At 41.7% G+C, this 13,181-nt stretch overlaps 1 protein-coding gene across 1 annotated transcript in view; it reads left to right on the forward strand.

Moving 5' to 3' along the window:
• The window catches only part of FAM20B (FAM20B, glycosaminoglycan xylosylkinase), a 29,508-nt gene that overhangs the window by 8,468 nt on the left and 7,859 nt on the right, over nucleotides 1-13,181 (forward strand). The window contains exons 3-6 of the mRNA XM_019530908.1: nucleotides 3,239-3,348; nucleotides 6,004-6,175; nucleotides 9,735-9,926; nucleotides 12,056-12,115. Coding sequence (XP_019386453.1) covers nucleotides 3,239-3,348; nucleotides 6,004-6,175; nucleotides 9,735-9,926; nucleotides 12,056-12,115 — 534 coding nt within the window. The remainder of the gene's footprint in view (nucleotides 1-3,238; nucleotides 3,349-6,003; nucleotides 6,176-9,734; nucleotides 9,927-12,055; nucleotides 12,116-13,181) is intronic.

A 13,181-nucleotide genomic window follows, 5' to 3' on the forward strand; every position in this document is an offset into this window, starting at 1 on the left:
CCCCAGTGTGCTCCCTCTTGAAGTGGACCGGAAATACTTCTGGTCCACTTCCAGGTTCACCGGTGAGCACTTGTAGGCCCCCCTGCATTCCTGTGGGACTCTCCATGCACCCCAGCATCGCAGCGATCATGAGCCACGCCTGCTACTTCAAGGAATGTAGAAAAATCTTTTAAAGCTGTGTCTATGTCCAAATCGCTGATTCTCTGAATCAGCATAGAATCTTCAGATTCAACTTCGGCCGAATCGAATCGGGGACAGTGATCCGAATCAATTAACTGAATCACTGTTCCTGATTCAGACCGAATCCAAATCCAAACCGAATAGGGTCTGCTTTGCACACCCCTAACAGCTGTGTATCTTCACAACCATGTATTTTTCCTTCTTGCTGTTTAGCAATGGGATGAGCCTGTGGCAGAAGGCCACCTCTGTTTCTCCCCAAAATCTCTGCTCTGTGACAGTTTGGTTAGGATGGGCCCAGCAGAGGATACACACATTACCCTATCTCTTTAGGTAACCTGAGCTGGATACAGTCCTGAAGGAGGGGGAGAACCTGCTCCCTCTGCCTACGTGACTGGCATCACATATCTGGGAAAGGGGCTTGGGCTCCCTAGGGAGTTAGGAACTGCCAGTCTGCCCAGCAACTAGAGATGCATTTCAAATTGTTTGGCTGACAGCCAACAGGTGCTGGCCTCCGTTGGGCCAGGTAAATGAGGTCATAAGGGTCATAAGTTAAGGACTGCCCAAAAGGAGGGGACAGCAGCCATGAGGAGGACTCAGAGAGAGAGAGAGAAGAGCTGCACCATCTGAAACTTGCTCTCTGTCTTAAAACTCATGATCAAGAAACTGCCTGCCTCCAGTGGGAATCTCCACCTGCCTCTGGATGATACTTGTGAGTAAGCTACCTGAGATCTAACTAGATAGATAGCTTGCAGTAACTCAGATGCGTGATCAAAGGCTACCCAGTTTGCTCTATGGGATTTCTCTGATGTTGCTGTACCCTATTCCAACCCTACCCCTTGTAACTAATAAAGTTCTTCTTTGTACCTAGCATGGGAGACTTAATGAGAGTGGGCCTAGATTATGCCTTGGGGTCCCCTTGGGTCGGCTGACTAAGGGAGACCACTACTTGTGTTTCCGACTTTGGGAAGCACCCCCAGGTGCTTGAAGTGAGTCAAGTATCCTCAAGGGCTAGTAGGCCTGTGTTACACAGGGGACACAAAGCCAGAATCAAGCCCAGCCCTGGGTGGTGGCAGTTTTTACCCCAGGCTAGCGGGTGTGCTCCAGGAAGGGGGTCGGCCAGACATGAGGTGGTCGGGCGCAGTGAGGTGGGTGGCTTAACGCAGGAGCACCCACTACTGGCTGCCACAGAGCCTAAATGCAATTACATTTGCTTGTAAGAGATATCACTCCAATCCCATTTTCTCTCACTGGAGATCCCCAGACTTTGAGTTTCATTTTCCTTCTAATTTACAACCATTGCAGATTCTGTGTTAACCTTTAGTTGGAGAAACTGATGTTAAGTTTTTAGCCCAAAATTGTTGTGCTTGGATCTCTGAAGGGGATTTCTTTAGAGCAGGAGTATCAAAAGTAGTGGGTGTATTACTATCACCTGATTTTCTTTTTCCTCTTACTTCCTCTGGCAAGTCCAGATTCTGAAAAATTCAAAGTTTTTTTTCTAAAGTCAGTTTTTGTCCTAATGGTTGTGAAATTAACCTCTTGAATTTGCTGTATGTAGTATGCTCTTAAGCCTGAGGCATACGTTGACATCCCCACTCTCCATCTCAATTAGGTGTTCCTCTTTAACGTAGATTCTGATCCATTAAGGGACAACTGTTTCATATAGTCTCATTTCTGTGCCTGTTTTCATGTAGCTACCACCTTTGCTTCTGTAGCTTAAATAATTGTGCATGTGGCCACACACAACCCTTTTTTCTGTTCTGAATGTTGTACATAATTTGCTGAGACTTGTGTTCTGTTATGCCTGTTTTTAAATACTACTTTGCAATCTTCGTTTTTAGTTGAAGATCTGAAAACACTTGGCAGGTATCAAATAAACCTCACTACCTCTGTGTACAATAGGCATTTTCTGTTTTTGGAATAGGGTGCAATTTTCAGGTGCCTGAGTTAAGTACACATATTGCATTGATACTTGCATGCTTAACTAACTTAAGCACTATTAAAAATCCCATTCAAGGGGCATTTTTACACATGTGTAAGTGCTGCAATGCTTGCAGTTGTATAAGCAGTGAAATGCACATCAGCACTGAGAAACTGGTGGTGGCAAACTTTTGAACAAAAATACATCAAAAGTTCACCGCCACCGTTTTCTGCATACTGACACGCATTTCACTACTTACACAACTGTATGTGGCACAGCGTAGTTTGCCTTGGCTCACATGCGGAACAGATTCAGTTAATCAAGTCTTCTCTGAAGTAGCAGATCTCTGGCACATCGTGGGATAAAAAATACGTGTATAAATGCCTTAAGTGCCCAAGTTGCCTGTTGCCATGAAGTAAGCCTGTGACAGACACAAGAATGGAATCCATGTGTCCTAAATGATGATATTTATTGTATTAAACGTAAGATGAATCTTCCCATCTTTTTTTGTGCTTACAAATGGCTTTGTATTTTTCAGACACAGCAGGATTTTTCAAATTATATTGTCCACTTTCAAGTGTAATTGAATTGGGGTTTCAACATATGAATTAATTGGAGAGTTTTTAGTAATCCCCAGAAACTGTCTCTTGCTGTGAACAGAGCAAAACCTTACAGTTACTACTTTGCATTGCTACACAAGAAATGACATCCATGTTCTGATGCAAGGTCTCATTTCCTGTGTTTAGTACTGCAAAAGCAGCATATTCTGCCCTTGCAGCAAAGGTATATCTCATGTTGTTCTGTCATGTCTTTTCTGGCCAATAAAGGAGCGTCTCTGACGGCCTGTAAAAGGACTATCTTTTATCCGGCTGTTTGCCAAAGAAAAGTCTCCTGCCTGTCTTGGAAGAAATGAGAAATGGAGGGGTGGAGCTCCAACCTGATCACCTATTATAGAATATGTGATCGTCTTATTGATGCCATGGCAGGGGGTTGGGCTTGATGATCTGCTCAGGTCCCTTCTGATCCTACCAACTATGAAATCTATGAGTTGGCTCACTGGTCTGAAAACTGTGTTTGGGGGATTTAGCATGTGTCCATGTCACAGATTCCCATGTCTTGCCATCTCTTTCCTAAAAACAGAATTCTGGGGTTCCGACGAGCTCCGCTGGTGGTTGGCCGGTTTGTGAATCTCCGTACAGAGATCAAACCCATTGCCACAGAGCAGCTGCTAAGTACTTTCTTGACACTGGGTAAGTGGATTATATCATTTGTGAAGCAACCCCTCCCCCAACAAAAAAAACCCCAAACAAACAACAACATGTTAAGCCAACCAATAAAAAGAGCTATGAGAATTTGGCATAGTTGTGGATCAGTTAACTATGCTATAGGGATGTAATAAGCTGCTTCGTGTCATTGGAAGAATTTTGACACTTGCATAAACTTACTTGGCAGGGTTGGTTTGGGGTTTGTTTTGTTTTGTTTTTGTTTTTTTTTTACAAAAACTAATTTCCTTTACCTTTTTATGCCTGTTGTATGGCTGTTGGAATTATTTGAATAAATATTTTCTCCCTAATGTCTGAAGCAAAAAAATGGAATTATTCTTTAGGTCTATGCTAAACATGAATGGAGAGCTGGAAAGATTTGGCTGACACACCAAATGGTAATGGATGATGTTTGCTTAAAACCACAGTGTGCGAAGCATTGAGACACTGTACATAAAATAGGCTGAGGTGATCATAATTAGAACTGTTTTCAGTATTTAGGTCATAGCAGTTCACTGGGTTTAGTCATTTAAGGCAAACTATTTCCAGATGGTAGTTATGCCTCAAACTAATGCTTTGTGCTTTCGTTATTACTTATTTCAGTCCAGTTATGAAAAGTTATATTTCTTTGTGTTAAAAAACGTGCCTGGAGGTTGTTGTTTATCAACATTCAAATTTAACCAAGTCTTTTGACCAAGCTTTTTAAATATCACAGTTCACACATGCTCCATATAGACTAGTGGATGGCACTTACACAGTGGTAACACCTGAAGATCCCATCTCTGCTAGGCAAGTTGCACTTTGGGGTTGAGCAGGATTTGCCCTGCTTTGGTAGCTCTGGGCTGCTACAGCTCTTTGTTAGGGCCAGGCAGCTGAACAGGGAGTAGAGAACCTGTCTCTGTTGTGCTCCCAGAGATCACTTTACTGACATCTATGTAGTGTGGGGAAGAGAAAGCTGCCTAAATAAAAATGGGAGCCAGACCTAGCTTGGGGAGGTGTAATGGAGAGTTAATTTGGAGAAGGAACAGGCAGGGAAGATGGAGGGGTGGACACATGCCTAGGACTGAAATCTGGTGTCGGTGGAGAAAGAATCAGGTAGGAAATTGGAAGGGACTAACAACTGCCTTGGGGAGAGAGGGGAAAGGTTGGAGCATTCATGATTTTTTTTAAGGTCAGAAATGATGATAAATCATCTAGTCAGACCTCAAAGTAGCCTGGGACAGAATCAGGGAGAGAGAGAGAGATCTGACAAGGAGCCAGGAGTAGGGGATAGTACTGGATTACCTGGGTAAAGAGAGTGGAACAAAGAGGGTGGGAGGAAGTTGGATAAGGATCTTAAGGCTGGGGAGTGGTGGGGAGCAGAGAGGACTAGAAGCCTGTCAAGACATGAAACAAGGCCTAGGGTAGGGTGGACACTGAATTTTGGGAAAGGGAAATGATTGCACAAAAAAGTAGGAGGCTGAAACCTGAAGCTACGTAAGCAAGGGGCTAGACTGCAGGTCATAGAGGCAGAGCCGAAGGAGTTAATTTTGGTGAAGAGCAGGCAAAAGCTTATGTCCATTAGAACAGAGATCAGCCATCTTTTGCTACCATAGGCTGGAGCTTGCAATCTGGCCCCCTGCTGAGGGCCAGAAATCTCCCTCCCCCCACTTTTCCTGGTATCCCCTTCCAGAGTCCGAGCTGCCTGCACTTATCCTCACTGCTGATCCCTGGCCTCTCAGCAACAAGAATAAGTACAGGCATAAGAGAGCAATAAAGAGGACTGCAGAAAGGACAGATGGCTATGGTGCTGCATGCTGCCTCCCTGTGCTACTCTGAGCTGGCTCTAAACTCCTTTGTGAACTGGATCCCAACCTTTGTGAGCTAGGGCCAGCCCAGGGGCCATAGGTTTCTGACCCCTGAATTGGAAAACATATTTCTCTCCAGGGTCTGGAAAGTAGCCAAAGACTGCAAAGTTCCAATCTTCATCTGCTGTCAGTAAATATCTGTCAAAGCCTCTTGCAAGGTGTCCATCCATCCTTGTACTGTAGGGCCACACAGAGATGCTAGCCCATTATTGCCTTCACTTAATCTGTCAGCTAAAGGAGCAGAGGTCTGTGTGGTGGATCTAAAGGTTTGCTTCTATTAATGATCCTTGCAGCTGGACAGCATAATGCCACATGATGGCACTTCTGGAGGGCTTTTGATTTGCTGTTCTACAATATTAGGAAAGCACATGTGCACACACAAGCTTTAAAAGAACAATATTAAGATTGCAAAGCAAAACACTTGAAAGTTAGAAATTGCAAGAATTGAGGTTGCCTGTGTGACTGTCATTATTCATCCAGTGGTGCTATGATATAATTTGTGTATGTATTTGTATGTATTATAATATATTCAATCATAGAAAAAGTTCCTGTATCCATGCAGAGCTTTTCATACCTTAAAAGATGAGTATATTTCTCTTGGTTTTATCTCCAGGTAGTGCTCCCTTCAAAGAGACAGAGAAAAGTTTTGTTTCCTTCTTTATGGAGAGCAAATGTAGCAAACCCCTGTGTGAGGACTTCGCAGAAAACTCTCATGATTCTGCCATGACTGGATGCTGCCATAGATTTATTTGTATTCTTGTCATTGTGTGTTGCTTTTTTGTTTTTTGTTTTTTAGGTAATAATACTTGTTTCTATGGGAAGTGTTATTATTGTCGGGAAACAGAACCAGCATGTGCGGAGGGGGACATCATGGAGGGATCAGTCACTCTGTGGCTACCTGATGTCTGGCCTCTTCAGAAGCACCGGCACCCTTGGGGCAGAACTTACCGTGAAGGAAAACTGGCCAGGTATCTGCACCCCATAACCCTGTAATGTAGCAGTTCCCAGTCAGATTATCTTCACAGTGTTTAGCTGTGACTAGCCAATTAAAATATTCACATGGTCCAAAGGGAGTTGCAGCCAGATTTCTTGAACTGGTGCTACAAATAAAGACCTGATAGGACATCTTTTAATTTGGGCTAGTGAGGGAGAAGTCCTTAGGGCATCCTGGAATGATTAGCATGCCACTGCCTGCCTAGAAGGTAAATTATCCCACAAGTCAAGTGAGGTTTCTGAGCAACTCAGCCACATCACTGAGATTACTGGCCAGTGTTAGATCCATGCTGCTGGTGCTTTGTCACTGTGTCTACCGTAAGTTTAGTACAAAGCTAATAAAGATGATAATAACGTAATGTGACACTGAACTCTTACCCATCATGCCTAATTTTCATGGATTTTGTTGCATTTTCTGCTTTTCTGTACTTGTTTTCTTTTTCTTTTCTTTTCTTTTTTTTTGGAGTTTTCATTCCAGAATTGTTTTGGTGTATTTCTGGGAGATTTCTTGCATCTTCTTAAAGACATAATTCCTTTTTTTTCTCAAGAACAAATTCCTGTGTGTTTACAGCACATTATATCTCACCTTAAAGAATTTATAACTAAGAAGTTGTTTTTATTAGCTGATTACCAGCAATATATAGACCCTGTCTTCATGCCAGAACAGTATGATTAGACAAAGAAATGTGTATGGTCACAAGAGTTTACAGTACCTCCGCAACTGTTTGAGGTAAATGTTTTGCCAAGACCCATAAACTTTTCCAAGTGCTGTTCTTGGATAAGTGATCAGTGGGATATTCTCAATCCCTGAATTAAGTTGTTCCCATTCATTTCTGATAATCTGATTATTCACAGAATCTGACCTCATGGTATAATCTGTTTTAAAATGTTAAATACCTACTCTTTGGCTTCTGAAAGGGTCTCGTTCAGCAGCAAGTTGGTGTTCCCTTTTTAAAGTTGGAAGCCACAAGGTGTTCAACACAGATTTAAGTTCTGAACTAAATCAAGGCCAGAATCATCTAATCTTTGTAAGTTTGGAAAGAACAGAAAGCTTTTCTTTCTTTCTTCTTCTTTTTTTCTCTAAGAAGCCATTTCACATCTTAAAGAGGCTATCTGCACAGTGTATTTTACTACCTATTCTATCATGATAATTTTGATATTATAACAACATAGTTTATGTAAATGGGGTCAAACTATGTTAGGACTTTTTCCTTTTATTTAACTATATTGCTGCTTTCAACCTGTGCAAACCTAACTGAGGGAGCAGGGGCAGAAATCAACATACATTCCATATGTTATGAAATCTACTTCCTGCTGGTGCTAATTATGGAAGATATTTCTGTTCGAGTTTATCCTCCCAATCCTGCTGCTTATGCCTTGTCCAGAGTAATCCTCCTTAATATTATTTCTATAGTGCCATTAGAAAATGTAGCCTTTTTCAGTCCTGTAATAGATGAGATCTCCTGTGACCTTTGGAGTCACAATATGATTCTAATACCACGTAAGATTGGAAATAAATGGAGGAGCAGATGGTGTTGGGGACAGAGTCAGCATTGGAAGCCTGCATGAAAAATGAGAGGAAGAAAAAGATGGTAATTTGGTAGATAGGAAAGGGGAAGCTGTTCCAAAAAGATTAAGCACGGTCCTGAAAAGCATTAATTAAAACATGTGAAAAAGATAAAAGGAGCACTTGTGAGATTGGTGTGGGTAACGTATTGGGGGTCTATGCAGCATAGGAACCAGTATAAAATAAGGTGTAGGAGCTGTGTATTTATGCAGTATATTTAAATATAAGGAGGTGGAGCTTAGCTATGATGAAAGAAGAAGAGAAGATGCAAGTAAGAGGTTTTGAGGACATGGCATATGGGATATATTCAGAGCAATGAGAGACTTTCGTCATGGTGCTTGGGATAACTAGAAAAAGAGTTAGATACAGGAAGGCCCAAGTACAATTTACTTCAGTCCTCTGGAGATAGCATGGCTATTGAGACAGTCAGAACAGCTACATTTTAATTTTGTCTCTGCTGCTGGTCCATTACATGACTTTTGGCAACTAAGGAGTAGGGTCAGGGCAGGTCAGCTAACCTATGCAATTGACATTTCCTTGATCTGTATTCCCAGTTTGCAGAGGGTCTGAGGCATTTCAGAGATAATTGGTGTTTTGTGAAGTACATTGAAATCCTTGGATGGAAAGGGTTATAGGACAGGTACTTCTTGCTTAGGAAAGGTCATAGGTGACCATGGATGGCATAATGCAGGATTTCAGCAGTTTTGATGGAGAGAAAGAATGGCTTTGAGAGACTTAGAGGAAGGAATGAGAAGACCTAATGGGAACCTTGTCATGGAGAGTTGTAGATATGTCATCCAGGTTGCAAATAATAGTAAGAAAGAAAAATGAGGAATAGTCAACTCTGATAGTGAAGGGAGTGGAAAACATTTTGGATGGAAATTTTTTTTTTCATGTGGAGGTTGAAACAGTGGTAGGTTGTTGAGGATATATCGTCAGGGGCAGAGAGTGAAGAAGAATCTCTTTTAGTTGATCGCCCTGAAGGATGTAGCTGGAGCTGTGGGTGGGTTAATTTTTCAGACTATAATCTGTGAAACTCTTCATGGGGGTACAAGGAATGAACTGTCTTTAGAACTAAGCTGATTGGAGTTTAGGTATTGGGAAAGCAAGTGTCCCATGAGAGCCTCTCTTGTAGTATGTGCTGCAGGAAGAAACAATCAGAGTATCCCAAACCTAAATCCTGAATGCATGAAGAGCAGAAAAGAGAGAGCCCCGAGGGTTTGCCTGTGGAGAAGAGGGTGGGAGATTCTGAAGGAGCAGTTGGAGATGGAGGATAAATAGTACTATGGGAATGCAGCAAGGGAGCAGCTTTCAAGGACAAAGAGGATGATCCATTGTGCCAAGGCAGTTCTGGACAAAAGAAGAATGAGTAAATAAAAGAGGACTTTATATTTGGTGAGGTGGAGGTCATTAGTGACCTTCTGAGGCCATTTTCATTAGAGAAGAAAGATGGATAGAGAGCTGTTGAAAAGGGGAAAACAAATCAAGAATAGAATTAGACGGTGCACTCAAGGAGCTTGGTCTAAGGCAGCATTTAGAAAGACAAGGTGAGAATTCTGCAGTATCTTATTTGGGAATTCAGTGTTGTGACCTCAAGTACTGTGTAATGAACAGGAAGAGTAAATGAGCATTGTGGGAGAAAATAACTGGCTCTGGTTTTACCAAGAACAGGTCCATAATTAATGTGTTAAAACTATAGCTTACCTTGTGTTCACTAAGGTTTCAATGTGTTAGTTATGTTAAGCGAGCCCTGTTTTCCTTTGTTTAAGTAATGGTCACTGTTAAAATCCCTTTATGTCAACCTGACTGTGCTCAAGACTCTTACGTGAAAAGAAAAATATTAAAAAAACCAACAAACTTGTTTCATTGAAGTGCAAGAGTGAGTCTTCCTGGGCTGTTCTGCCAGAGCCTCTAGCTGTCATCTTTTTTTGATATGGCTTTGACTTTGATTCTTTGTCTGCCTTCAGGTGGGAGTATGATGAAAGCTACTGCGATGCTGTGAAGAAGACCTCACCCTATGACGCTGGCCCCCGCCTCCTTGACATCATTGACACTTCCATCTTTGACTATTTGATAGGGAATGCTGACCGACATCACTATGAAAGCTTCCAAGATGATGAAGGGGCCAGTATGCTCATTCTTCTGGATAATGCCAAAAGGTGGACGTAATGTTAGTGCTTCTGGCCACTGATGATAAAGTTATCCATGCTACATTCTGCATTTCCCATAGTTGTCCATTACACTGTCTCCAGGCTAAAACTCTTGTCAGTATTCCGTACAGCAAGTCCTTTCAAATAACATAGGTGCTCAGTGGCCTTGACATTTGTAGATAGGCAGTTTTAATTTATCTGGATAGATATTTGGTTAAGCCACTAAAGGCTTGAAATGCAGTATTTCACTAATAATTCTTGAAGATGAATTTTTTTAAAGCTTGTCTTGATCTTTGTGATGTGTTCTCCACTGCTGGCACTTTGTATGCTCTTGTGACAGTTTCTACTAGTGCCCTGTAAAGACTCTTAACTTCTTTTGAATAATGAGGTTCTGTACTTTTAGATCCTGTCTAGAGGACGACAGAGTATCCTTTTATGAATCAGACAATAAGACTGGAGCACCCTTTTACACTCAGTGTAGGCTTAATGTAAAATTGTGTTTGGGGTTCTATAACTAAAGCTTCTCTTCTAGACTGTGCCTACATTTGGGGTTTGCCTGCTCTAGAATGTTGATATGTAAAAAAATAAAAATAAAAAGTGGCACGGTAGCTGACAGCTGTTGTCATTAGGTACCCTTTTAGGCAGCATTCCCTCTAAGCTGCATGGCGTGCGCAGCCGCACGGGCACGCTCATGCCATGCTGCCAGGCATGCCTGCGTGGCCGCACACACCGCGCAGCTTAGAGGGAATGCTGCTCTTAGGGTCAGTCCTTACCAGGTAATGTGTTTAAATTATGAGTTGCTCTGTCTTAATTGGGAATTTAGTGTACAACTTTGGAGCCAAAGAGTGTTTCTAGTAGCAAGCTTGTTTTTAAAATGCACCCTTTTCCATCATCTGGACAGATCTTTTAAATAGCTTGGAAACTTCCATCTCCTTTAATATTATTGTTTTACCTTTCTTCCTTTTGGATGCCCTGGTCTGTCCATGTGCTGTCCGTATCTCTAATCTGTGTGAAATAAGCAAGGCTCAGTTTAATACTCATCCTTGTCTCTATACATCAGGCTCTTCAATAACACTCCAAAATGCCAGCAGGAACATGTTCCACACTGGGAACATTTAAGTACTGGTGCTTTTAGATTACTTTGAGTGCATCCTGCAAAAATGGTGGATTTTTAAAATGTCTTGGCGATGGAGAAGTTGGGGGAATTATATGTTAAGCACTGGGGAATGAATGTGATAGTTATTATGTCTGTGTATTCATTATAGTTATCTATGTTCATATGCTCATAACCTTCTAAAATAATTTCCTTTTGGGGCTTCCCAATCCTGGAAGTGGGTTTTTACAGTTTGTGTATAAAGCCTTTTAAGTTGCCTGAATGAATAAAGAATAGAAAAATATACTCCAGCTTTTTAAGACACATGCTTATTAGTAACTCAGACAACTGAGCAGAATAGCTTCAGGCTTTTTTTAGTAAATGGACCTTATTAAACATTAATTTTTATTAAATTAAAATGGACCTTCCTTTTGTTAGGAACATTTAAAATTAATATATGACAGGAAAAAAAAACAAACTTTGGTCAAAGTTTCTGTAGCATCTTTTTAGATGAGACCTGAAATATGCTATGGAGTCCTTTTGGTAGTTCTCCAGTTGAGTGATCGTAATGGGCTGAACTTGGTCACCTTCTTGTATGCCAAACTGTTGGCCTAAGATTGGCCAGCTGTAGCATCTGAATGTGTCAGCTGGCTGTTCCTTCCTTCATTCCCTGTCTAACAATGTCAGGGGGACGATACTTTTTCTCTTTTAAGCCAGATTCATAACTCACTTTTCTCCCCTTCTTAGCAGTAGCAAGGGCTTATATTATTAAAGTCCTTCACAATGTTTGTGAAATGCCTGGGCAGAGTAAGGGACTAGATAAGCTGAAGTGACTGTTGCTGTTTGTCAAGTGCATTAGTATGGACTGTTGGTAATTGCATATGAAAATGGTCATGGCTTGGTTGTATTTTAATTTAAATGATTTGAGCTGTTGGAGCATGAAATTGTCTGGTATTGATTTCAAATTCCTTATGAAACCTAGTGCGGTTTAAAAGGGTGCTGAGTGTTCATTTGCTTCTGATTTTTTTTTTTCTTTTTCTTTCAGTTTTGGAAACCCCTCCCTGGATGAAAGAAGTATCTTAGCTCCTCTTTATCAGTGCTGCATGTAAGTAAAGCACAGGTTGTACTTTTCTGAAACTGTCAAATCAGGGGTGCAATGAAATTCATAGCAGTTAGGTCTTCTGGCAACCTGGAGACTTGCATTTTATACACCAAATTTGTGCACCTCTCTTAGATGCTCTTTTATGCGTTTATTACAAGAGTGCTCAGGAAACTAAGAAACACGCATTTATTAAAGAAGTAAATCAAAGTGAAGAGTATGGAGGATTGGGCAGACTGATTGTGGGAAATGGAGTCTTTCATTTTTAGGTCACTGGTTTAAATCTGTTCTAACTCAGTGATGACTAGTAGCCTCTAACTGCAGCTGTCCAGTGGCTTTTGAGGAATGAGATGGTCACTGTCTGGCTCCTTCTGGAGAAATGGTTGCATTGCACTTGGAGTTCTGACTGACAGAAGCTGAGTACTGGAGATTCATGGCAACTAACCCACCTGCATCCCTAGATGCACCTCAGCATGGTTCAGAAGGGACAACTGCAGGACTGTTTGTGCAAGGTTATACTGCTGCTGTTTGTGGTGCTTGCTCTATAGACTCGTAGAAGAAATCAGGTTTCAGAGCTGTTGATCACTTTGACCCTGCAACTTGCATTCCTCCTTCTCCTCTCTCTCTCCCCCCTCCCACTCCTTTGCACCCTTTTTTATTTTTGTGTACTGGGTTGAGTGGCCCCTCCTTTACTGGAGTGCGCAGGCCTTTCTTTGCTTTGAAGGTTCTGTTCAGTTGTCTTCTTTCATATGGCTGCCTTGGAGCAACAGTTATAAGTTCAATTTAAGGTTAGTTAACCAGTCTAATGCTCTTGAGGAAAGGGACTATATCTCTGCAATGTCACTGTCAAATTTGTATAGAGGGCAGAGTGTTATTATGTGGTCCATAGTTTGATCAGGATTGCCACAGTCACATTTTGCAGAACTCATAGATTTCATAGACATTAGGGCTGGAAGGGACCTTGGGAGATCATCGAGTCCAGCCCCCTGGCCAAAGGGCAGGAAGTCAGCTGGGGTCATAGGATCCCAGCAAGATAAGCATCCAATTTACTCTTGAAGGTGTTCAATGTAGG

This window comes from Crocodylus porosus, unplaced genomic scaffold (assembly GCF_001723895.1).
Source record: "Crocodylus porosus isolate Cpor-Errol unplaced genomic scaffold, CroPor_comp1, whole genome shotgun sequence".
Classification (NCBI taxonomy): domain Eukaryota; kingdom Metazoa; phylum Chordata; order Crocodylia; family Crocodylidae; genus Crocodylus; species Crocodylus porosus.